At 62.2% G+C, this 23,941-nt stretch overlaps 1 protein-coding gene and 1 long non-coding RNA gene across 15 annotated transcripts in view; both read left to right on the plus strand.

Annotated features, from left to right (window-relative positions):
* The window catches only part of GAK (cyclin G associated kinase), a 55,373-nt gene that overhangs the window by 21,493 nt on the left and 9,939 nt on the right, over positions 1 to 23,941 (plus strand). For all 14 annotated transcript variants that reach the window (XM_077881768.1, XM_077881819.1, XM_077881805.1 and 11 more), the window contains 12 exons: positions 813 to 902; positions 2,695 to 2,830; positions 3,152 to 3,264; positions 5,054 to 5,141; positions 6,322 to 6,445; positions 12,805 to 12,854; positions 13,324 to 13,472; positions 14,018 to 14,140; positions 18,298 to 18,431; positions 20,452 to 20,646; positions 21,022 to 21,139; positions 21,474 to 21,553. In XM_077881768.1, the coding sequence (XP_077737894.1) occupies positions 813 to 902; positions 2,695 to 2,830; positions 3,152 to 3,264; positions 5,054 to 5,141; positions 6,322 to 6,445; positions 12,805 to 12,854; positions 13,324 to 13,472; positions 14,018 to 14,140; positions 18,298 to 18,431; positions 20,452 to 20,646; positions 21,022 to 21,139; positions 21,474 to 21,553 (1,400 nt within the window). The remainder of the gene's footprint in view (positions 1 to 812; positions 903 to 2,694; positions 2,831 to 3,151; positions 3,265 to 5,053; positions 5,142 to 6,321; positions 6,446 to 12,804; positions 12,855 to 13,323; positions 13,473 to 14,017; positions 14,141 to 18,297; positions 18,432 to 20,451; positions 20,647 to 21,021; positions 21,140 to 21,473; positions 21,554 to 23,941) is intronic.
* LOC144303611 (uncharacterized) lies at positions 6,452 to 9,320 on the plus strand. Its single transcript, XR_013370628.1, has 2 exons — positions 6,452 to 6,747; positions 7,082 to 9,320. It is a non-coding gene; the product is annotated as an uncharacterized LOC144303611 (long non-coding RNA).

The raw sequence follows: 23,941 nt of genomic DNA on the forward strand, positions 1-23,941 counted from the left end.
TCCCGTGTGATGCCCCTGTCCCCCTGCGTCTGGGCCGTGTGGGGGCTGTGTGGCGCCCCCAGCTTCACCTCCCCCTGGTGTCCTGGGTGAGTCCTGCCTGAGCGCAGGAGTGTAGTTTTTGGAATGGGCTGCTCGAGGCCTCCATCCACTTTGTTCCTGTTCATCCCTTGTTCATCCCCGAGGAGTTGCAGGAGTTACACACCCCACCCGTGCGCCCTGTGTCCACAACGGGGGCCCCTGTGCGTTCACCCCACCTGTGGCCGGCCTCTGCAGGGGCTTGAGTGGCCGACCATCACGTGGAGAACAGCTTGTCGTACTTTCCGTGTGTCCGGCTGAGGTCGTGGCCCTGGTGCCTGCAGCCTCGTGGTCAGTGTTAGCTTACTCACCTTTCCCTTGGGCGCGAGGCCCCCCCGTGCCGCAGCCTTGTCTGTCGCATGTCCCACCCTCGGTACACGGCCCCCAGGGTGCTTTACCTAAAAACCTGGTAACTTCGGTTTGGTTCTGCCTCCCACAAGGACCTGTCCCGAAGCATCTCGTAGAAGAGCGCTTCCTCTCACGGTTCCGGGCCACACTTCCTGTGGGTGGGACACACTTCTCCTCCGGCCCAGGCAGCCGGGTGCCCATGCTGAATGCTTGGGTGTGGCTGCATCCGCAGGCACCAGCGAGCACCAGCGCCCCTGGGGCAGGCGGCAGTGGGGGTGAGGAGGCAGGCGAGCGGCCTGCCACCGTATGGGCGGTGGCATGGATTCGAAGCAAGATAAGGAATGGTGCTCGTGTGTGGCCTTCCCCTTGAGACTGTCTCTGTCCTTCAGATCACCAGGAACACCACACCCATGTACAGGACACCGGAAATCGTGGACTTGTACTCCAACTTCCCCATCGGCGAGAAGCAGGACATCTGGGTGAGGCTGTGCCACCGTGGTACCTGGCGGCCCCGCTGTGGGCATGTGGGGCCCTCGGGGCAGGTTCCCGCCTGCCTGTTCTCCCCTTATTCCTCCTTCTCCTTTTGCTATTTTCACAAGAGTTACTTGTGACTGCCGTTAGCAGAGACACGCAGAACAGAGTCGGGTGGGGTGTCCCACAGGGTCCTCAGGGATGCCGTGTCTGGGGCAGTGCGCCTGTGATGGGTGTGCCCGTGTGGGTGTGCACGTGGGCCCTCCTGACCCAGGGACATCTCTCTGAAGGAGAGGCCAGGGGTTCATGCAGCCGGACTGGCCATCCCAGTTTTAGAGCTCTGCGGGTTTGCTGACAAGCAGAGCGAGGGCCAGGCCCTGATGCCCAGGTGACCCTGCTCCCTTCACTTTCCTGACACTCTGTGGTGGTGCCTGCGTGGTGTGGGCATGAAGCCTGGTGTGTCCCTCCTGGGGCGCGGTGTCCGGGAGGAGCTGGGGGAGAGCGGCGCCCAGGGGCCGGGGCTGCACCTGCCCACACCAAGGCCGCCCGCCCCCTTCCTGGCCCCTAAGAGCTGGGGGTGGGGAGAGCCGTGCCTCGGGCCCAGACCACTGTCAAGGGCCGAGTTCAGGTCTCCGGGCAAGCCTCCTGGGAACCCTGCTGCGGATGGGGGAGTCTCTACCCGAGTGCAGGTGGCCACTGATTGCGGCCTGCAGTGAGCTGGGGGTGCCCGCTAGAGCCCCCCCATAGCTGTAGCCTGTGCAGTCTTTGTAAACGTGGGTCCAGCCCAAGTCGGTGGCCTTGGCTCGTCCCTGTGCCCGCGGTCCCACAGGGGAAGCTGACGCTGCGTGCTGAGGGCTTGCCCCCCCATCGGAGGGAGCGGCTGTGGGCGCTCCATGCCTCCGTTCCTCCTCCGTGGCCCCGGCCGAGCTGCGGGGCAGTGGGCGGTGGGGAGGGGCGTCTCGGGCAGGGCCTCTCATGGACACCCGAGGCACACATTGGCTTCCTGCTCCTGCCGCGGTGGGCCGTGCGCGCTGTGTCCTCCTGGGTGGCCCTGCGGGGCCAGAGGCTTGCACGTGGGGATGGGCTTCCCGATGACAGACACTGTTGGCCCCTCGGACCGCAGAGGCTTGTGCCTGAGGGTGCAAGGCAGGCTGGGCCTGCGGGGGGGTGCCCCTCGGGGCCTCCATCCTCACCCCTGCACCCCTCGCCCCCTCGGCGCCCCTCCCTCACCTCCGCCCCACCACCACCGCCATCCCCTTTGCCCCTGTCCTGCCCCCAACTCCGCCCCATCACTCCTGCCCCGCCTCCTCCCCCCTTGCACCCATCTCCCCCACTCACCCCTGCCCCCTTTACCCCCGCCCGCCCCAACTCCGCCCCATTGCTCCTGCCTGCCTCCGCCCCCCACCCGCCTTTGCCCCCATCTCGTCCCCGTCACCCCTGCCCCCTTTACCCCCCCGCCCTGCCCCAACTCTGCCCACATCACTTCTGCCCCGCCTCCACCTGCCCTTGGCACCCATCTCCCCCCTGCCCCACCCCTCGGTGCCCCTCCCCTGCCCGCCTCCTTTGCCCCTGCCCCCAACTCCGTCCCCTTGTACCACCACCCCACCTCATCTCAACTCCACCCTCGCCGCCCCCCTCACCCCCGCCCCGGCCTCCCCCTTTGCCCCTGCCCCGCCCCCCCGCCCCACCTCCACCATGCCCCCTTTGTCCCAACTCTGCCCCATCACTCCTGCCCCACCTTGCCCCCTCAATTCCACCCCCTCGCCCCTGCCCCCCCCCTCATCTCCACCCTCCCCACAGGCGCTGGGCTGCATCTTGTATCTGCTGTGCTTCCGGCAGCATCCTTTTGAAGACGGAGCAAAGCTTCGGATAGTCAACGGGAAGTTCTCGATCCCCCCCAATGACACCCGGTACTCTGTGTTCCACGACCTCATCCGTAAGTCCCATGTGCCGAGGCCTTGAAGGCCACGCCGCCCTTCAGTGCTCGGCCCCATCTGTCTCGCCCCTTGTGGCTGTGTGCCCCCCCTCCCCGTGGGGGCTGTGCCCCGCGCCCAGCGCCCGTGTGAATTCTCAGGGCTCTGAGTGGCCCCTTCTGGTAACTGTGCCAGTTTTGGTCTCACTCTCCATGTCCTGTTTCACTCCCTTGCTGGTAATACCAGTGGCGGGAGTAAACCGAAGGGCCTCCGGGGCTGTGACCTTGGGGAGAGACGGCCCTGCGGTCCCGACCCTGACCTGAGCTCGCCTGCTTCTGCCCTAGGCGCCACGCTGAAGGTCAACCCCGAGGAGCGGCTGTCCATCACAGAACTGGTGAACCAGCTCCAGGAGATCGCAGCCGCCAGGAACGTGAACCCCAAGTCTCCCATCACTGAGGTAGGGGCCTTGCCAGGCGTTGTCCTTGATGGCGTGTTCAGGACGTTCCCGAGAGGCCCACCTGCCCTGGGCAGGAGACAGGGTTCCTGGCAGCAGCTGCTGGGGGCTCCCAGGGGCGGGGCCCATAAACTGGGTGTGGGGCTCTGGCAGATGGTGTCATGAGGGCCTGTCCCCAGGCCTGGGGGCCCAGGCAGGAGGTGGAAATAAGGACCTGCCGTGTCGGGGCAGGGAGAGTCATCACCCCGGGGGAGGAAGTAAGCTGTGGGAGGGTGTTGGGTGGCATGGTGGGTCCGCTCCAGGGACAGTGCTCCCCTGAGAGTTGGCAGCGGGTGGGTTGGGTGGTGGTCGGGGAGCTGTTTGATCTTTGGGATCAGAGAGGGGAGGTACTGCCGGACACACGACACCCCTGGTGGGGGGACTGCTGCACACGTTGACATTGGTGCTTCTGGGACCCGTGACGCGGGTGTGTAGCCTGGTGAACCCCTTCTGTCGGGTTCTCTGGGCCACATGGGGCTGAGCGAGCAGTGAAGCGGTCCTCCCTGTGAGAAGGCAGCCCACCCCAGGGCAGCAGAGCTCCCGAGTGAGAACAGGAGGAGGGGCCGAGACCCTGGAGGAGGGGCACGGTGTCCTTTAATAGGAGGGCATGGCAAAGGATTTTTTTTTCCTTAAGATTTTATTTATGAGACACAGAGAGAGGCAGAGACACAGGCAGAGAAGCAGGCTCCCTGTGGGGGAGCCCAACATGGGACTTGATCCTGGGACCTGCCAAAGTCAGACGCTCAACCGCTTAGCCACCCAGAGGTCCCTGGGAAAGGAATTTTAAAAAAACCAAGTAGCATCTCCGTGTCCTTCACGACACAGGCCCAGAGATGCTGAGCACCGTTCGTTAGGGTTTGCAGGGAGTGCTGGGAAGTGTAGGGTCAGAACGACGTTGTTTCTTCTAGAAATTGATTAAGCAAACAGAGAAGTTGTGAAGAGAAGACATGGCTCGTCTAACAGACGAGGACGTGTGCGTTACTTGTAGGGGTTTATAGAACGTTAGCATCAACCATCAGGTCATCCAGAAAGACACCGAAAATGACAGTCTCATTCCATTCAGAAAAATGACGGTTACGTGTACCTAATTTCCTTTACCTCAATGCTACTGTCTCATCAAATCACACCAGAAACTCTAAAGCGTGTGGCCGAGTAACTTACGAGTCCTCGTGGAAGCTGCATCTGACCCGAGGCTGGCACCCTGTGGGGCTTCCGGCCCTGTGCTGACGTCACGTGGTTGGGCTGTGCACCTTGCCCGTGGGCTCCCAGCATCTGTGCAGGTGTAGGGCTTGAGGCCCCAGCCGGCAGTGGCCATGGGCTCCGCTCGTGGGAGACAGCCTCACTGTGCACAGCCCACAGCCGAGGGCACCAGCTGACCGGGGACGGGCGGGCCACTGTCCTCCGTCACTGCGGAGCGGGGCGTGTGGTGGGCGTGCAGTGGGCGTGCAGAGTGGGGCAGGTTCACGGCTGCTTCCTCTGCTGTGAGGCTGAGCCCGGGCATGTCGATCTCCAGCGTAGCAGGCATGCAGGTGCCGCGTCGGTGTGCGGGCCTCCTGGTGTGGGCAGGTTGTTGAGACCATGGGACGTTCTTCCCTTGGACCTCACGGTGAGGCAGGTTAACTTGGGAGCCAGCGTGCCCGGGGCTCAGGCACCGCGTGGGGTGTCACGGAGGCTCTCTGCGTGGTGAGGAGCGGCGTGAACTGCGGCTCTGACCTCTGTGGAGGTCGACTGTTTGCATTTTGAATATTTGCAGCTCCTAGAGCAGAACGGAGGCTATGGGAACGCTGTCCCTTCCCGAGGGCCACCCCCTCCTGGGGGCTCCAGCAGCGGCTACAGCGGAGGTGAGTACCCGCCATCTGTCCCCTGGGGATACCGTGCCCCTGCCGCATGCTTTCAGCCTGGCAGCAAGGGACAGGCTCCACGTTTGGGGCCCCGAGGACACCCTGAGGTTTGGGTTCCCCAGGCCTGTCAGAACTCAGTGGACCTGGGGGAGAGGCACGAACGCCAGCTGTCCTCTCCCCGTACCGTCAGGACAGCACTGGTTCTCTGCAGCTTGGAGCGACAACAGGGGTAGCCACACGGGCATCACCACCCACTCGTGGGGCTGGCTCGGTCTCCAGCCCCACGGAGGCCCCTGGCCCCTCTGTAAGTCACCGGGTGGGGTGGCTGGGGGCCCTGGGGCAGACAGTGGCCAAGACGGCGAGTACAGAAGGAGCGCGGGTGGGGACCAGACACCGCTCTGGCAGCAGCCGGGAGGGCGGCCAGTGGTTCTCCTCAGCCTCAGCCCGTGTGTGCCAGGACAGGTCGCGTGCCTGCCACGGACATGATGGGGCTGTGACCCAGGGGGAGCCTGCGGCCCGAGCTCTGTGTGGCCGGGCCTGGGAACGCTGTGCCAGGACGCGCTCCTGCCCGCCTCGGTGCTGGGGTGTGGACTCAGCTCTGGCCCCTCAGCTGTCCCGGGCCCTGCACGTGCCCCTGGGTGTCCTGTGTGTGAGGCTGCCCCAGCTCCTGCGGGGAGGGGGTTCTCAAGGCCCCGAGGGCACATGCACGGCAGCGCCCGGCCGAGGGTGGGCTGGTAACGACCTGGTGAGGGGCCAGCGTAGACATCACACGTCGGACGCGTTGGCCCCGTCCCAGGACAGCCCGGCTCCTCGGCCCAGCGGTGACCCAGACGTTGGCAACAGGCGCAGCTGCATCGGTCACGGGCTGTGGAGAGTCCCTGGGCGAACGCAGCCCGTGGGTGTGCTTTTGTCTGCTCACACCCCCTTCTTCCAACGCTGCCTGCCTTGGGGGCCACCCTGCTCACCTCCAGGCAGCCGTGTCCTCGGGGGCCCGTCCTGGCAGCCCTGCCCCAGGCCCTGCTACGTGGCCCTGCGTTCCTACCACGTGGCCTTCCTGTGCCTGGCTTGGCGCTGAGCGGGCCTCCCAGCGGCCGGCCTCTCGGCCTCTCGGCCCTGTGGGAGCTGCGCGGCAGCCGGGCCCCAGGCCAGGCCCTCATCAGAGGCTTGTCTCTGCTTCCAGGCCTGGCGCTGGCCGAGTACGACCAGCCCTACGGCGGGCTCCTGGACATCCTGCGGGGGGGCACGGAGCGCCTCTTCACAAACCTCAAGGACACCTCCTCCAAGGTCATCCAGTCCGTTGCCAAGTGAGTGGGGGCGAGCGGGCGCAGCTTCTAGGTGGTGGCACCTGGTTTCTCTGTAGTAGGGGTTTCCCGACCTTTGGGCTCTGTGTTGCCTCCACGCCTGGCAGGACCCGCACTCGAGGCCGCTGGTGAGCGGGTGATGCCCCGTCCACACGGGCTCTGCCATTGTACCCACAGACGCTGGCGCTGGGATCTGCGCCTCGTGTTGGGGGTGGCCGCTCCTGCTGGGGCCCCCAGGCTCCGTGTCTCCTCTGCTCTGTGACGACACCTGTCTCGTGTGTGTGGTTTCTCCTGGATGGCGTGGAGTGAGTGGGGCAGGGGCGGGGCCCGGGGACACCTCCTGAGTACAGCCCCACTGAGTGACAGCACGGAGTTACTGGGGCGACAGGCTGCGGGTGAGGAGTCACCTTGTGGGTGGTTCAGGGTGGCACATGTGCGCGGCTGGAGGCCACCTGGGTGCCCCTGCCAGACCACGGGACCTGCGCTTGCTGGGGCAGGTCTCCCGCAGGCCCCCGGGCCCGCGTCCACGTGAGGCTCCCCTCTGTGTTCCGGCAGTTAGGGGGATGGTCCGCGGGTGCTGGGCCGGGAGTCTCCGTCCGGGGAGACTCTGCAATCCCCATGTGTCTCGGACACCTGCAGGCTTCCTCGCCTCATCCTCGTCCTGCTGTTTGGCGCTCTGGTCTTGTTTTCTGTGCACCCGGTTGATAGCACGGGTAGAGCCACGCACAGGCGGCGAGGAGTGTGTGGCCGTTGGGCTGTGTTGGGCCGTGTGGCACCGCGTGCTCTGTATCTCATGCGACTCTACGGAGGAGAGGACACTGGGCTTCCGCTGGCTGTCTCAGCACACGGGGCGTCTGCCCACATCGCCGTGACCCTCTGCGACATCCCGGGCCACAGCTTGTCACGGGGCGTGTCTGCGCGTCCAGGGCGGGCGCTCCAGCGTCCTGTGTCCACGTTGGCAGTGGCCAGGACAGGCTGGGCTGCCAGCGACCTGGACTGGGCTGCCGTGTGCACGTGCTTCCTCGCCCACGTGTGGCGATGCCGTGTTGTGGGCCGCTGTGCCTGCTGCACCCCCCGGGCCGCTGTTCCCCGTACCTGGTGCCGACGGCAGGGTTGTCAGGGCAGGCCGCGGGTCGCACATCTCCACTTGGGTCCTGCCCCTCCTGCCAGCACATGATGCCACGGGGTCTCGGGGTGGGCTTCTGGGACTGGAGGGCTCTGGAGCGGCAGCTGCTGGGGGTGATGAGTAGATCGTGGACGTGCAAGGAGCTGCTCAGCCCGGCTCTCAGGAAACCACAGTGACCTGGTGAGACCCCTTCCTCACCGGGTCTCATGGCTTCTCGGCAGACCGTGGCCACGCTGATGCGGTGCTGGCCTCAGCTTCCAGATTCTGGGGTGGACGCGGGGGAGGGGGCCCACAGCATCTGGTGCAGCCGCGGTGCTGGAGCCCCCACTGGGTGCCTGCGCGTCTGTTCAAACTTTTGAATGTGGTTTCCACAAACAGGAGTGTGACACTGTCTCTGGTAGGGGCTGGAGAGGGCGGTGGTGTGCTCCTGGGCTTAGCCGGCTTAGGACCGGCTGGACCCCACGGGGCATGTTGACGTGAAGACCTGACCCTGGCAGCCCTCCTCAGGCTGAGAGCACAGCCAGGGTCCCAGTGGTGACACGGGCGAGGCGGCCTGGGGATCCGTTGGATGGTGGGTCCCACCCCTCGGGGCAGGGCCTCCGGCAGGTCTTGCATGATAACAAGACCAGAGCTTGAAAAGCATAGAAAAGCTGTCACCTGGCGGCGTCAGGATTGACGGTTTCTTAAACAAGAAATGATACGTGTCAGGGTCCCAGGACCACTCCCAGGGTTGGAGGTTTGCCGGAGTCCTCCTGTGCCCCAGACTTGGCACAGGGCCGTCCTCGGGGTGGGGGTTTGCCTCAGAACACGGGGAAAAGGCGCTGGTGGAGTCTGAGGAACCTGGCACGACTTTCCGTCTTCCATCTCCGTGGAGTCGTGTGGGACGCGTGTCACTCAGGGGAGCCCCCCAGAGACCCAGCACCGGGGGTTGGGGTCCGCAGGGCACGCAGCAGGCGCCAGACTCGTACCAGGTCTGGGAGGAGCGGGGAGCCTCCCGAAGTCGCTGGACCGCAGCCGCGGAGCCGCCTGGCCAGCAGGCCTCTGTGCGTTCGCAGTTAGGCCCACGTGACTCTCTTTTGTCGGGCTTCTTGCTTCCAACGTGATTCAGCGAGAGTGTCCGAGACACGCAAGCATGCAGGCCGGAGGGGAAACGTCCCCAGTACCGACAGGTTCTCGGCGAGCCTACCCAGAGCCCTCGGGGGTATCGGACGGGGGACGGCAGGACACGTGGGTCCCAGCCCTGTTCTCCGCCGTGGCCAGCAGCCGTGACGTTCACGCTCGTATGCCTGGCAGCCGTGCTGCCGAGGGGCCGCCCCAGGCCTGGGTGGGGGTGGCCTTGCTCACGGCTGACGGGCTCTCGGGGCGCCGAGCAGCCCTCCGTGATGCCGGCAGAGACTCGGGGGTCCTGGGAGGCCCGTCGGCCCCTCACTGCCTCCTGGGTGTGGGAACACGCCTTCCGTGCGCTCGTCCCGGGGCCAGAACGCAGGCCTTTGGTGGCCGCCCCCACCCAAACACACCCCGAGTCCCCGACTTCGCCTGTCGGGCTGTGGTGTTCACGTCATTCCGCCCACGCCCCACGCAGGACAGAGCGGCCAGGGCCTGTGGACGGCACCTCTGGACGCCGCTGTTTCTGTGGCCTGTCTGTTCTAAACCTTTGCTCTTTTTTGGAGTTTTTGTTTACTGATACTATATTTTGTTGTGTATTCTGTGTGTTCATTGCTTTTGTAAAAAAGTAAACGTGGGCAAACCCTTCGTCTGATGCTCACGTTGTTTGTCCTGCGGTGGGCTTGTTTGTTTTATGAGTGTGTGGGTGTGCGCGGGGCTGGGGGTGGGGGCGGCACAGAGAGAACCCCTGGCGGTCCCCCCACCCCCCTCCCCCTGCAGCGCAGGGCCCCGCGGGGGCCGGAACCCGGATGCCCATCGGCGTGAGCCCCCCCCCCCCCCCGGCGCCCTGTCCTGAGGGGTTTCAGCTAAAGCTCAGGGAGCCCGTCCTCCCCTTAGGTCTTGTTCAGGGAGTTTCCCGTGGCCCAGGTTTTGAGCATATTTTAGGTGTGTTTTAAAACAGTTATTTAAATGTTTAAATGTGTTGTAAACATCTGTTTAATGGTTTTATTGCCGTCCGTTTGCGTGTGTAATCCACTCGGAGCTGACGTGGGGGCTGTTTCTCGCCATCTCCCCCGCCAGGAGCAGCCTGGCGCCGATGGCCACAGGCGGGCGGCCTTCCAGTTCCTTTCCCAGGCCTCCTGCCCTGCCCAGTGCCCGGCCTCAGCCCCTGCCACTGCCGGCCCTTCTCCTTGTCCTGCCTGCCCAGGAACACTGGCTGTTCTTACACCGGTTTCTTTGAGTGGTTTCTAGAATAAACTTGTCAAGCTGCCTGAACGATTCCTTAGGATGTTCCTGCATTTTATGCATTTTACAATCATTTCAGGATGGTTGGTCTGCACAGGGCTGACTCTGGCCTCTAGCAGGGAGGTGTCCCCAGGTCCAGGGGTCCTTTCCTCCCTCCTGGATGCCCGCCGGCCACTGTCGGAGGGCGGGAGGGGCAGCAGGCGCGTGGGGCTGCACGTGGGGCTGCGAGCGCGTCCAGCCCCTCGGTGCCTCTGGGCCCTGCTGCGCCCGGAGCCAGTGCAGTGGTGCTGCTGCTCGGGTGCTGTGCCCAGCTGAGTCTGGAGAAACCGCACGAGGAGACCTGAGTGAGGAGAGAGCCACCACGTGTGTGTTTGGGAGAATTAAGTTTTGAGGGTGGTATCCTCATGCAGTCTGTGAGTCCGTCACAATATAAATAAAAATTTAGATGTATCTATTGATTTTGACCTAGAAATTTGTAAGTTGCCCAAAATTGCCAGCAGTGTATTAAAAGAAAGAAGAATGGGGGATGAACCCAGTGTATGTCACTTTTCTTCAGACATGAGCCCTGTGCCCGTGCGGGTGAGGTGGTGGGACTCGTGAACGCTGCCCGGCTAGGGGGACCTGCATGGGACCACGCAGCCTAGGGGTCTGGGCAACGAGAGGTGCTGTGGCTGTGGGTGTCTGTGTGGGCAAGAAACGGGTGGGTCTTCCACGAACGGCCAAGAACATTGATCGGATTAGTTGGAAGATGTATTGTCAACAGCAGCGCTTTAAGGAAAATTAAAATAGAGACGGGCATGATTGTGACGTGACAGTGGGGGAGGTTTCTTTCTTTTTTTTTTTTTATTATTTTTTTAATTTAAAAAAAATTTTTTTTTAAACAGTCTTTTTTTAATTTATTTATGATATGGAGAGAGACAGGCAGAGATACAGGCAGAAGGAGAGGTAGAAGCAGGCTCCATGCACCGGGAGCCCGACGTGGGATTCGATCCCGGGTCTCCAGGATTGCGCCCTGGGCCAAAGGCAGGCGCTAAACCGCTGCGCCACCCAGGGATCCCTATGGGGGAGGTTTCTTACGTGGGATGAAAGTGCCCAGCTGTGGGAATGAGCGGCCAACAATGTAGGCCAAACCCCGTGTCCACCCAAACACACTGCTAAGTTTCCAGAAAGGTATGGGCCTGAGTGGGAGTGGGTGTGTTTGAACCGGGAGACAGGGACGGTGTCTCCTACGAAGCCCGTCGTGGACGACAAACAGGAGGCAGGCATGGAGGCAGCCGGCAGGACGAATGGGGAATAAAGTCCTAGAAGGTGCTCGGCCTCGCCAGCTCGCCAGCTCGTAGACGTCGTGGAGTCAGGCTGGTTGGTCCGGCCTCTGGTCCCCGTCCTGCAGCGGGTGCGGACGGATGCCCAGCGCGCCCGTGCCCACCTCCTGTGCCCTGCCCTGCCTTCTATGCTTGGAATCGAGCCCTTCGCCTGAGCCCCTCTCTTCTTTCCTATCCGTTACATTTCTTTTTGTTTATTTGACTTTTTTTACTGGCTGCTCCAGAGCTTGCGGGACATATTTCCAGCTCATCCAGACCCTCCCCCCCCCCCCCCCACGTAGCCCCGCACCACCGCCTCGGGTACTCGCTGCCACAGGAGCACACACGCGTGTGTGTCTGAACACAGGAGCCGTGCTGAGTGTGCACACCGGATGCGCTGCTGCCTTTATCTTTGGAACGGGCCGGTGTCTATCAAATCAGCTAAGAATAAGAAAATGAAAGTGTTTGTTTTACTTTCGTTTCCTCTTTGATGTTCTTCGGCTCTTCGTGTAGATCTGAGGGTCTGACACAGCGCTTTCCTCCTCTCTGGAGAACTGCTAACGCGTCTTGCAGCGGGTCAGCTGGCAGCCTGTCCCCCGCGCGCCTCAGAGTCTCCACTGCTCCTCGCGTTGGGAGGGTCACGGCCCAGGGTGCGGGACTCGGGGGCGTTCTCCCGACGTTCCATATCTTGCTCCTTGCTCGCGTGGGGTCTGAAGAGACGGCCGGTGTGCGTCCCACCCCCGCTCCTGTGCGTCCCGGGCGCGGCTGGCCATCTGACGTCCTGCCGGCCCCGCGCCCCTGCTCGCCCTTGCTCTGCGCGGCGGCTGCGACCCGCTCCGTGCTCCGTGCGCGGTAACCTTTCCAAGTCACCCCCATCCTTGGAGATCTGGTTCCGGAATTTTTCAGCCTTCGTTCTCTTTGCGTTGCTTTTTTTTTTCTTTCTTTTCTTTTCTTTTCTTTCTTTTTTTTTTTTTTTTACGTTGCATTTTTCAAGGATTTTATTGATAGTTTTTCCAGCTCAGATTCTTTCCTTGGCCGCATCCAGTCTGATCAGCTCGTCAGAGCCTTTCTTTTCTGCCCCCGTGGTTTTATCTCCTGCTTTTCTTTTTGATCCTTTCTTGGAACCTTTCTCTCTGTTCACAGGGCCCATCTGTTGTCTGCTTTCTGCTTTAATAAGTTAGAGCTGTAAGCGTATTACTCACAGCTGCTTACATTCCTGGTCCTACGGTTCCAACATCCCTGCCGCATCTGGTTCTCGTGCCTTCTCGGTGACTTGAAACTGTTTTGCCACACGTGATGTGCTGGGCCGAGAAAGCTATCTTCTTTCCAGGGGAATAGTGGTCAGTTTGTCCTGGGGTCTGTGCCTCTCTGTCACCTCCGCTCTAGATGCGTGCGTGCACCCTGACAGGTGCACACACACACCTGCTCACCTGCCCACATGCACACCCATACACAACGTTCCCCATGGGCCGCGGCCTGAGCGCTGAGGTCCCCACAGCCTCTGCAGGGCTCACTCCATTCTAAGGTCTCATCACTTAACTCTAGAAATTTCCTATAATAACCAAATGCTCTTGTTCTAATTCCAGTTACGCAAAAGGAGATTTGGACATCTCTTACATCACATCTAGAATTGCTGGTAAGTTTGCAACCTTTACCCGTAAGGACATGCTTCTGGTTGTGTGTTGTCTGAGGATGGCTCGTGGGGTGCTGGCCTCCCTGCTGCACCGTCAGGGCTGCGGATGTGGCTGGCGGAGGAGAGGGCGGCCCAGGCCACCTGTCCCTTTGTCCAGTGCACGGTGCCACATTGACTCAGCTTCTCCTCCCTGGTCTGGAACTTTCTGGAAGTCTGACATCATGAGGGGAATGATGCAATGTATACCTAACACTTGGGTCTCCAGACAAAAGCCAAAACCAAAATCCAGACACTCAGAGCCTCTGTTCTGCATCAGGCTCTCTGGCGGAACGCCCTGTTGAGATCCCGGAGGGTGGGGGGGCAGCGAGAGCCGGGGCCTGGGGTTGACGGCCTGCCAGGGAAGAGCACCTGTGTGCCCTGCAGAGGCCAGGGGCCACCACGCTGGCGGCTGACGTGGGCTGCTCTCTTCCAGTGATGTCGTTCCCAGCAGAAGGCGTGGAGTCGGCCATCAAGAACAACATCGAAGACGTGCGGTTGTTTCTGGACTCCAAGCACCCGGGACATTACGCCGTCTACAACCTGTCCCCAAGAACATACCGGCCCTCCAAATTTCACAACCGGGTGTGTGGCCTGGGCGTTGGCCCCTCGCTGCTGCCGTTTTCTCTCACACTTGACATTCAGACCCACATGTGGCGTTCCCCAACAGGCAGAGCCCGGGGCTCTGGGGGTCCCGGGTGTCATGACCTGGGGACAGCAGACGTGCAGCAGACGGTGGGGACGGGGGCTTTCTCAAGGAGCAGTCCGTGGCAGGACTGTGAGGAGACAGTCGGACGGACTTCCATACGGCGCCTACACGCTGCTAGCCCAGGGTGCCTCCTGGCTTCCTGTGCGGCCGTGTGAGGCCACGTGCGTTTCCTAGTACACAAGCACGTGGGACAGACACTGCACGCACTTGGGCCGTGCAGGCAGGAGAGAGGGCGGACTCTCCGTTCTCTGCCAAGCGCAGAGCCTGGTACATGTCCCGGAGCAGGAGGCATGGGAGCGGGCGGGAAGAAAGGCGAGCTCGCGGCAGCGTCTGTTGAGAGCGCGAGTCCTCGGGGCTCCCTCCGCGCCTGCACCCCCGCAGGGGCAGGGAGCCCAGGCTGAGCCCAGCCCTGTGCCCGCAGGTCTCCGAGTGTGGCTGGGCGGCCAGACGGGCCCCGAACCTTCGCAGCCTGTACAGTGTGTGTCGGAACATGCACTCGTGGCTCCGGCAGGACCACAAGAACGTCTGTGTCGTGCACTGCATGGTGAGTGTGTGGAGCCTCAGCAGCCCGCTGGCCTCAGGGAGCCGGGCTCCGGGTGGGCACACGGCACACGCACTCCGACTCAGCAGGACCTGTGACGAGCAGCTCTGACCTGCAGTCTCCAGCGCCGACCCCGCGCCCAGGGGCCCCGCCGTCGCCCCCAGCATTTCAAGGGAGCAGCAGCCTCCAGGGGCCCTGCCTGACTCTGGACAACAGCTGCTCCGCGGGGAAGCACCACCCGGGTGGTCCCGCATGTCCCCGTCACCTAGCCAGAGGCCGATCGCTCTGGGCCTCAACTCCTGGCCCAGAAGCACTCACCAGAAGCCCAGGACCGCTGACTCTCCCCCTACGTCCCCCGCTCTCCCATGTCCCACCTCTTGCCACTATGTCCCCTTTCTCTGCCACTACGTCCCCCTACTCTGTGACTCCCTTCCCTGTTCCTACTGTCGGACTCTCCCCTATCCCCCGTCTCTGCCCAACCTCCCACACTCTGCCCCTACCTCCTCCACGACCCCCGTCTCTGCCCCTACGTCCCCGTCACTGCCCCTAAGACCCTGTCTCTACCGTTCCTTCGTCCCCCGTCTCTCCCCCGACTTACCCCCGTCTCTCCCCCGACTTCCCCCCGTCTCTCCCCCGACTTCCCCATCTCTCGCATGACTTCCCCCGACTTCCCCTGTCTCTCCCATGACTTCCCCGACTCTCCCCCGACCACCCCCAACTCTCCCCCGACCATCCGTCTCTCCCCCTATATCCGCCATCTCTCCCCCTACGTCCCCCGTCTCCCCCTAGGTCTCCCGTCTCTGCCCCTACGACCCCATCTCTACCGTTCGTCCTCCATCTATCCCCACTTCCCCAGTCGCTGCCCCTACATCCCCCGTCTCTGCCCTACGTCGCACGTCTCTGCCCCTACGTCGCCCGTCTCTGCCCTACGTCGCCCGTCTCTGCCCCTACGTCGCCCGTCTCTGCCCCTACACCCCCCGTCTCTGCCCCTACGTCCCGGTCTCTGCCCCTAGTCCCCCATCTCTGCTCCTAGGTCACCCGTCTCTGCCCCTACGTCCCCGTCTCTGCCCCTACGTCCCCCGTCTCTGCCCCTACGCCCCCCGTCTCTGCCCCTACGTCCCCCGTCTCTGCCCCTAGTCCCCCGTCTCTGCCCCTACGCCCCCTGTCTCTGCCCCTACGTCGCCTGTCTCTCCCCGACTTGCTCCCTCTCTGCCCCTACATCCCTGGTCTCTGCCCCTATGTGGCCCATGTATCCCCTTAAGTCACCCGTCTCTGCCCCTACGTCCCCCGTCTCTGCCCCTACGTCCCCCTTCTCTGCCCCTACGCCCCCCGTCTCTGCCCCTACGTCCCCCGTCTCTGCCCCTAGTCCCCCGTCTCTGCCCCTACGCCCCCGTCTCTGCCCCTACGTCGCCCGTCTCTGCCCCTACGTCCCCCGTCTCTGCCCCTACGTCCCCCTTCTCTGCCCCTACGTCCCCCTTCTCTGCCCCTACGTCACCCGTCTCGGCCCCTACGCCCCCGTCTCTGCCACTACGTCACCCGTCACTGCCCCTACGTCGCCCGTCTCTGCCCAACGCCCCCCGTCTCTGCCCCTACGTCCCCGTCTCTGCCCAGCGCCCCCCGTCTCTGCCCCTACGTCCCCGTCTCTGCCCCTACGCCCCCCGTCTCTGCCCCTACGCCCCCCGTCTCTGCCCCTAGTCCCCCGTCTCTGCCCCTAGTCCCCCGTCTCTGCCCCTACGCCCCCGTCTCTGCCCCTACGCCTCCCGTCTCTGCCCCTACGCCCCCCGTCTCTGCCCCTACGTCGCCTGTCTCTCCCCGACTTGCTCCCTCTCTGCCCCTACATCCCTGGTCTCTGCCCCTATGTGGCCCATGTCTCCCCTTAAGTCACCGTCTCTGCCCCTATGTTGCCCGTCTCTGCCCCAACGTCCCCCGTCTCTCCCCCTACGTTCCCCGTCTCTGCCCCTATGTCACCCGTTTCTCCCCGACTCCCCCGTCTCTGCCCCTACGTCCCCGTCTCTCCCCGTACGTCCCCTCTCTCCCTGTACGTCTCCCTTCTCTGCCCTAACGTCCCCCGTCTCTGCTTCTACGTCCCTGTCTCTGCCCCTATGTCCCCCGTCTCTCCCCGACTTCCCCCGTCTCTGCCCCTGCATCCCCCGTCTCTGCCCCTGCGTCCCCCGTCTCTGCCCCTGCGTTCCCCGTCTCTCCCCCTACGTCGCCCATCTCTGCCCCTGCGTCGCCTGTCTCTCCCCGACTTGCTCCCTCTCTGCCCCTACATCCCTGGTCTCTGCCCCTATGTGGCCCATGTCTCCCCTTAAGTCACCCGTCTCTGCCCCTACGTTGCCCGTCTCTGCCCCTACGTCCCCCGTCTCTCCCCCTACGTTCCCCGTCTCTGCCCCTATGTCACCCGTTTCTCCCCGACTCCCCCGTCTCTGCCCCTACTGCCCCGTCTCTGCCCCTACATCCCCGTCTCTCCCCGTACGATCCCCGTCTCTCCCTGTACGTCCCCTCTCTCCCTGTACGTCTCCCTTCTCTGCCCCAACGTCCCCCGTCTCTGCTTCTACGTCCCTGTCTCTGCCCCTATGTCCCCCGTCTCTCCCCGACTTCCCCCGTCTGTGCCCCTGCATCCCCCGTCTGTGCCCCTGCGTCCCCCGTCTCTGCCCCTGCGTCCCCCGTCTCTGCCCCTACGTCCCCCTTCTCTCCCCCACGTCCCCCGTCTATCCCCCCACGTCCTCCGTCTCTCCCCGACCTCCCCCGTCTCTGCTCCTAAGTTCCTCGTCCATGCCCCTCCGTTTCCCGTCTCTGCCCCGACGTCCCCGTCTTTCCCCATATGTCCCCCGTCTCTCCCCCAACGTCCCCTTTCTCTCCCCCTACGTCCCCCGTCTCTGCCCTGACATCGCCCGTCCCTGCCCCGACATCTCCTGTCCCTGCCCCGACGTCCCCCGTGTCTGCCCCAACGTCCCCCATCTCTGTCCCTACGTCCCCCGTCCTGCCTCTACGTCCCCGTCTCTCTGCCAACGTCCTCCATCTCTGCCCCTACGTCCTCTGTCTCTCCCCCGACGTCCGCATCTCTATTCCTGTCAGCCGTCTCTGCCCCTATGTCTCCGTCTCTCCCCCAACTTCCCTGTCTCTATCCCTAAATCTCCCCATCTCTGCCCCTATGTTCCCCGTCTTGCCCTATGTCCCCCGTCTCTCCCACCCAACCCCCGTCTCTCCCCCTACGACCCCCGTCTCTACCCCTACATTTTCATCTCCCTCCCTGCGTCCTCCATCTTTCTCCCCCAACCCCCATCTTTACACATATGTGCTCGTCTCTGCCCTACGTCCTGTCTCTGCCCCATGTCCAGTCTCTCCCCCATGCCCGCCTTTTGTCCTCCTACGACCCCTATCTCCCGTTTACGTTCCCTTTCTCTACTCCTACGTCCCCCATCTCTCCCCTATGACCCCCATCTCTGCCCGTATGTCCTCTGTCTTTCCCCCATGACTGTCTTTTGTCCTCATACAACCCCTATCTCCTCCTACATCCCCCTTCTCTACTCCCACATCTCCCATCTCTCCCCCATGACCCTGTCTCTGCCCCTACATCCCCCATCTCTCTCCCTATATCCCCCGTCTCTCCCCCTACATCCCCCGTCTCTCCCCTACGTCCCCCATCTCCTCCATGAGCCCCGTCTCTGTCCCTGTGTCCCCAGTCTCTTTCCCTACATCCCCCGTCTCTCCCCTACGACACCCGTCTCCCCAGCAACCCCCGTCTCTGCCCCTATGTCCCTCGTTACTCCCCCTTCTTTCTCTGTCTCTGCCGCATGATCCCTGTCTCTTTTCCTACGACCCCGTGCCTTTTCCTACGTCCCCCATCTCTAGGTTCTTAGGTGTTCTGGAAAGCGGGGCACTGGCCAAAATGGCCCAGGAACATCGGTGCCACCATTCTCTTGTTGACAAAAGTCCTGCCAGGAGGGTTGATGGAAAGGATTTGGTAGGAATTTGTGTGGAGCATACGGGTGTGCGTGAGGTGCAGGGGGGGTGATAAGTGTCCAGCAGGAGCAGCCGGCTGACCGTCCAGTGTTCTTATGCGCTCCTAGCCCTGTCTCCGTCATGTACATGCTGAGACGGGAAGGAGGTGTGTGGTTTGGGAGCTTCTCGCTCACACGGCTTGCCGTTCACCCTAGGACGGGAGAGCTGCGTCTGCGGTGGCCGTGTGCTCCTTCCTGTGCTTCTGCCGCCTGTTCAGCACCGCGGAGGCTGCCGTGTACATGTTCAGCATGAAGCGCTGCCCGCCAGGCATTTGGCCATCCCACAAGAGGTACTGTGGGTCCCCTCGGGAGAAGGACGCGGCCTCAGCCCCAGGAGGTGGGAAGCCTGGGGCTCGTGCACACAACCGGGTGAGGCCGCCCAGGCTGGGGCAGGTCCGTCCTCCTGAATCTGGCTGGCCTCTGGAGGGACAGATGGGTCTGGGCGGCGTCAGGGTAAGCCCAGGTGTCTCCCCCAGGTGTCTGAGGGGAGTTTGCAGTAACTGATTAATGTGTTGAAGGCCTTGATGAAGAAGGTGGGCAGGATGCGGGTGCACGTGGGCACTTCAGCAAAGATGGGAACTGTGCGACTAGAAGGCAGATGCTGGACACGGGAGTGGCTGTGGCGGCCAAGACCGCCCTCCCCAGGCTCGCCGGCAGCTGCGGGCAGGGGCTGGAGCAGCCAGGCCTGCCGGGCCATTGCAGGAGGCAGAACAGTCGGGAGGGCAGCACGTGGACCCCACATATTCCCAAAGAATTCCTAAAGATAATGAGACGCCAAACCCCCAAAGCTCAGAGGACACAAAACAGACATGCAGAAAACCCGCTGAGGACCGCGTACGCCATCCCCGTCGGCTGAGACCACACGCAGCTCGACGGTCACCAGTTGAAGGAGGCGGAGGTGCAAAGCACGTCAGTGCTGTCGGAATCCCCAGGGCAGCCGATAGAGGTTTACGCACCAGAGTTAGTAAGTCAGCACGGGACGTCGGCGAGGTCGTTAAGAATCTCACTTCCTGCAAGGAAAGACCAAGGAAAAACGACGAGGAACAGGAAACAGCAAGACAGTGCAGTAGAGGCCGGCCACCGCTGCAGGCACGCAAGTGTGGTCTCTGAGGGCCGGTTCACGGGAGGATCGTGACCCTGGGAAAGCGCAGGGCCCAGCGGTGCCCATCTGGAAGAGCTCGCTCCTGCTGTCCCATGGAGCGGGCGGTCTGGGTGCTGCCCGGGTCGTCACCACGGTAGCGGCTTGCGCAGCCCACCCGCGCTTCTTGGTTGCTGTGGGGCAGAAGTCCATGCTCGCACCCTATGGCTGCCGTTGAGATGCAGTCAGACCGTGTGGTGGTGTGAGCCTCACCCAGCAGTGTGCTGCTCCCTTGCACACCGCTTCCGGGCTCACTCAGGCTGTGGTGGGATTCGCTGCTGTGATGGGGTGTGGACATCTCGACCTTGTGCTGTGAGCACGTTGAGGAGAGGCGTCCCCCAGCAGGTCTGCTGGCGCGATGCAGCGTGACGCAGCGCCCTTCCCTCCTGCCGCGTGGAAGCCGGTCACCACTCCTTCCCCATCTCAAGGGGACGGGCGTCACACAAGAGCAGGGACAGATGCCTGATGTGTGCCCATGCGGGTGCTGAGAAAACCACCGGGAGAGCTAGAGGAGCGAGACAGTGAGAGAAGATCCCAGGTTTGTGAGCAGAAAACACAATTGAAAGGGAGATGGTAGTGTAGCCACCTGCATTCCTTCCTCGGCAGCGGACGGAGCGCTGCAGGGGACCCTCCGGACGACGTCTCTAGGCCTTCCTCCCAGCAACCAGAAAACACTCGTTCCTTTTGAGTGCTCGTGGACCATTCGGTAAGGAAGGTCGCGTCCTGGGCCATGAAGCTGCAGCACATGCAGGGCAGCAGTCGTGCAAAGTGTGTTCGTGATAGGATCTCACCAGAAACGGGTAACAGACAAGCAAGCGCCTGGCCGGCTGCATCGGGAGCATGCAGCTCTCACTCAGGGTCGTGAGTTTGAGCCCCATGTGGCATGTGGAGGTGGCTTTCAAACTGAAAAGATGGATAGCTGGAAAGATCCTTAAGGTTTTCAACATTTATGCGCTTCTGTATTACTGGGAGTCAAAGAAAAAGTCTCAAGGGAAGTTTAAAAATATTTTAAACTGAATGAAAATCACATGAGATCTGTGAGATGAAACTAGAGTAGACTGCTCCACGGACACCGTCCCACTGAGTCCTGGTGTGTCGGGGGCCGGGGTGAGCTGGCCGGGGCCTTGGGGCGGCGGCAGGCGGGTGACATGGCGTGCCTCTGGCCCCTGCAGGTACATCGAGTACATGTGTGACATGGTGGCCGAGGAGCCCATCACACCCCATAGCAAGCCCATCCTGGTGAAAGCCGTGGTCATGACACCCGTGCCCCTGTTCAGCAAGCAGAGAAACGGCTGCAGGCCCTTCTGCGAGGTCTACGTGGGGGATGAGCGCGTGACTACCACGTCTCAGGAGTACGACAAGATGAGGTAAGCTCGGGGCCTTCCCGGCGCCACAGCTGTCGGATTCACTCACCCTCCCTCCTTGGGAGGCTCGTAAGGAGAACGTCTTCCAGGGCTTTGGACGGGTGCCGAGGCCCACCCCAGGGCCAGGCGGCAGGCGCCAGGCGTGGGAGGTTCCCGTGACCAGCGTGCCGGCGAGTAGCTTCTTAGGTGTTCCCGGAGCAACACCCCTTCCCAGAGTAATTTGGTAGCAAAACCAGCAGAATAAGAACGTGTGGATCCAAGTGTTGGTGCTCTAGGGAGGTCGAAGTGGTTGCCCGAGCACCTCCGCCTTCCAGGCCACCCTTCTCCGGAAGCTGTTTGTGACTTCAGTGAACCTTTTCTCGTCATTCTGCTCTTTAGGGATTTCAGAATCGAGGATGGCAAAGCAGTCATTCCCCTGGGCATAACAGTGCAAGGGGACGTGCTCATTGTCATCTACCACGCCAGGTCCACCCTGGGAGGAAGACTGCAGGCCAAGGTACGTGGGTGCTCGGGCCACCCTGGGCTGTCACCGTGGGTTCTGGAGGAGGGTCCCTGGCCCAGTGTCCAGTGAGAACCACCTTGTGGGGCGCGAGGCAGTGAGGATTTTAGCCTGAAACACCTGGAGCTCCCCACACCACTGGGTGGTGTCTGCTGCCCGACCTCAGACCTGGAGAAGCCGACGTTGGGGGGTGCTGTCTCACCATCTGTGTGTCTGCAGCACCTGGAGCGGTGCACGACTCAGCCGTCAGCTGTGAGGCGTCTGTGTGCCGCGTGACCGTCTGGTGTTCCCTTCCCAGCTCGAGGGTCTCCCGTCTGCTTTCTCTCTGCAGGTGGCATCCATGAAGATGTTCCAGGTCCAGTTCCACACGGGGTTTGTGCCTCGGAATGCGACTACTGTGAAGTTTGCAAAGTATGTGGGTGTTGCACGTGGGAGAGGTCGGGAGGGTCAGGTGCATCGTGCCCACCTGCCGTGCACTGGACACTGGCCGGGTGCTGTGGTTCGTGCGTGGCTGGGTCGCCGCACTGAACTCAGTTGGTCTTTCCCCACCTCTGAGTGTGCCCAGTGCCCAGCATGTGGTGCCTCCGCTGGGCCATGGTGGCTACCAGCGTGCCCCTCCGTGAGCTGGGACTGGCCTGCGGCGTTTCCCGTTAGAGCGCAGCCACTTGTGCCCTGGATGTGGTTTAACCAGGCGAACAGGTGTCCATTGCTTGTTAACATGCCGAGTCCCGAGGATGGCAGAGTGCTCTGCTAGGCTGAGGTCTGGGTGATGAAGACGAGTTCACCATCTGGGGTTAGAGACATCAGAAGTACTTAGAGCCAGGGATAAGCATCCTGACCTAACTGGGGCTCTTTAACTTACCGTGTTCCCAGGTCCATTAGCAGGTTAGAATAACTCGTCAGGGCCTAGCACACACACCTCCCCCCAGCGCTCGGTGGTATTGCACAGCTTAGGTTTGAGGCCGAGGGGGGCAGTCCTGGTGGCGCAGCAATTTAGCACCGCCTGCAGCCCGGGGCGTGATCCTGGAGTCCCGGGATCGAGACCCATGTCAGGCTTCCTGCATGGAGCCTGCTTTCCCCTCTTTCTCTCTCTGTCTCTGTCTCTCTTTCTCTCTCTCTGAATAAGTAAGTCAATAAATAAATAAATCTTTAAAAAAAAATAAAAAGGTTTGAGGCCGGGGGCTCAGGCAGCGGGACAAGTGCTAGGCAGGCATCTTGAACAGAGGGAGGGGGAGAGAGTCTCCAGCAGACTCCCTGCCCAGCACGAGCCTGTGACCTCACGACCCTGAGATTCAGACCTGAGCCAAAACCAAGAATTGGACGCTGACCAGCTGTGACACCCGGATGGCCCGGGGTGTTTTGATTCCAGCTGATGTTCTTTCCCCTTGTGGCGTGCACACACACACCCCTCCACACCCCCCCACCCCACCCCCAAACAGAAGCGTCGTTCCAGGGCGAGAGGAGAGCTAATGGAGCAGCTCTGGAGACTACTGCCTGTAGCTGCCCAGGATTTGAATTCTGCAGACCCTGTGCCTGTTTCCTACCCAGTAAATAAGGGGAATATGAGGACTGGGGAGGACCCAGCTCTGATCTCTGGTGGATCAGGGAGTGGCTTCCTCTGAGAGTCTGGCGTGGAGAGACATGGGGACCTATGTCGGGGCTGGAGAGGGCATTTTTTTCCACAACGTCCTGGTACGCAAGCACAGAACTTGACCGAGCTGTGCACGTAGGTCCGTATGTTACTGTGTGTGTGATGCCTCCAAAAATGGCTATCAGGTGAGAAAGTTGTCGAGTTACGTGATTGAGCAGGAACGCGTCTTCTGTGGACAGGACCCCTTTGCAGAGAGGCGGTTGACGCAGGACGGCTTGAGGAAAGAACTTGGAGCGGGGCTGTCTTCACTGAGACCTCCTGTCACCGAGGGAGGGTCCCCAGTGTGCCCTGGTGGACAGGATTGCAGTCCGTGACACACGGCAGCATTTGTGTTTCCACCCACACCTGTCCACCCCTGGGCTGTGCCTCCTGAAATGCAGGGCGGGGTCATGGAGGTCATGGCCGTGTTCACAGACCCTCATTGTTTCCTCACTGGCCTGCTGGGTGAGCTGGGCAGGCCCGGCCCCAGAGGCCGTCCTTAGGGACCAACCAGGACGGGGGTGGGGATGGGTGGGCACCAGCGTGCTGCCCAGAGCTGCCCCCAAGGCCCTGTTGCTCGTGGAGCTGAGCCTGCAGAGGTCATGTGCCCCTTTGTGTGGACCCCTGCCTCGCTCCTTCCTTGTGGTTGGGGGTCTACGCCTCCGCTGGTCCTGGCCGGCTGCTGCACTCCCCCTTAACGACGTGGCTGCCTCTGGGCTTCCTGCTGTGGTTCCCACGGGAGCCGCTCCCACCTGGTGGCGTGGTGGCCTGCGTCGTCTGCTTGTTGCGGGTGCCCGACCTAGGGAGGAGGAAAGTGCACAGTGGCCCCCGAGCTGGGCAGAGGGCGCTGTAGCCTGAGGAAGGCGTGTGGCACGTGGAGGAGCAGCAGCTTTGGGCTGAGGCTGTTTTTGCCAGCACACCTGCTCTGTTGTGTTTCCTCCCCTTGTGCAAAGGTAGTTTTGTCTTTGGAGGAGCGGGAAGGACTGAAACCAGTGGTTGTTACATGTCAGGGTCACGCATGCTCGCTGACTTTATTTCTTAGAGTCCACGGAAGTAAGATCAAAGTGCTAGGCTTTTCCACCCACACTGACCACATCCGCCCCCAAGTCTGCGGCCCTGCTGCCCGGATCATAGGTGCTACGTGGACGTCACAGAGCACCAAGGGCCCC

This window comes from Canis aureus, chromosome 2 (assembly GCF_053574225.1).
Source record: "Canis aureus isolate CA01 chromosome 2, VMU_Caureus_v.1.0, whole genome shotgun sequence".
Classification (NCBI taxonomy): Eukaryota; Metazoa; Chordata; class Mammalia; order Carnivora; family Canidae; genus Canis; species Canis aureus.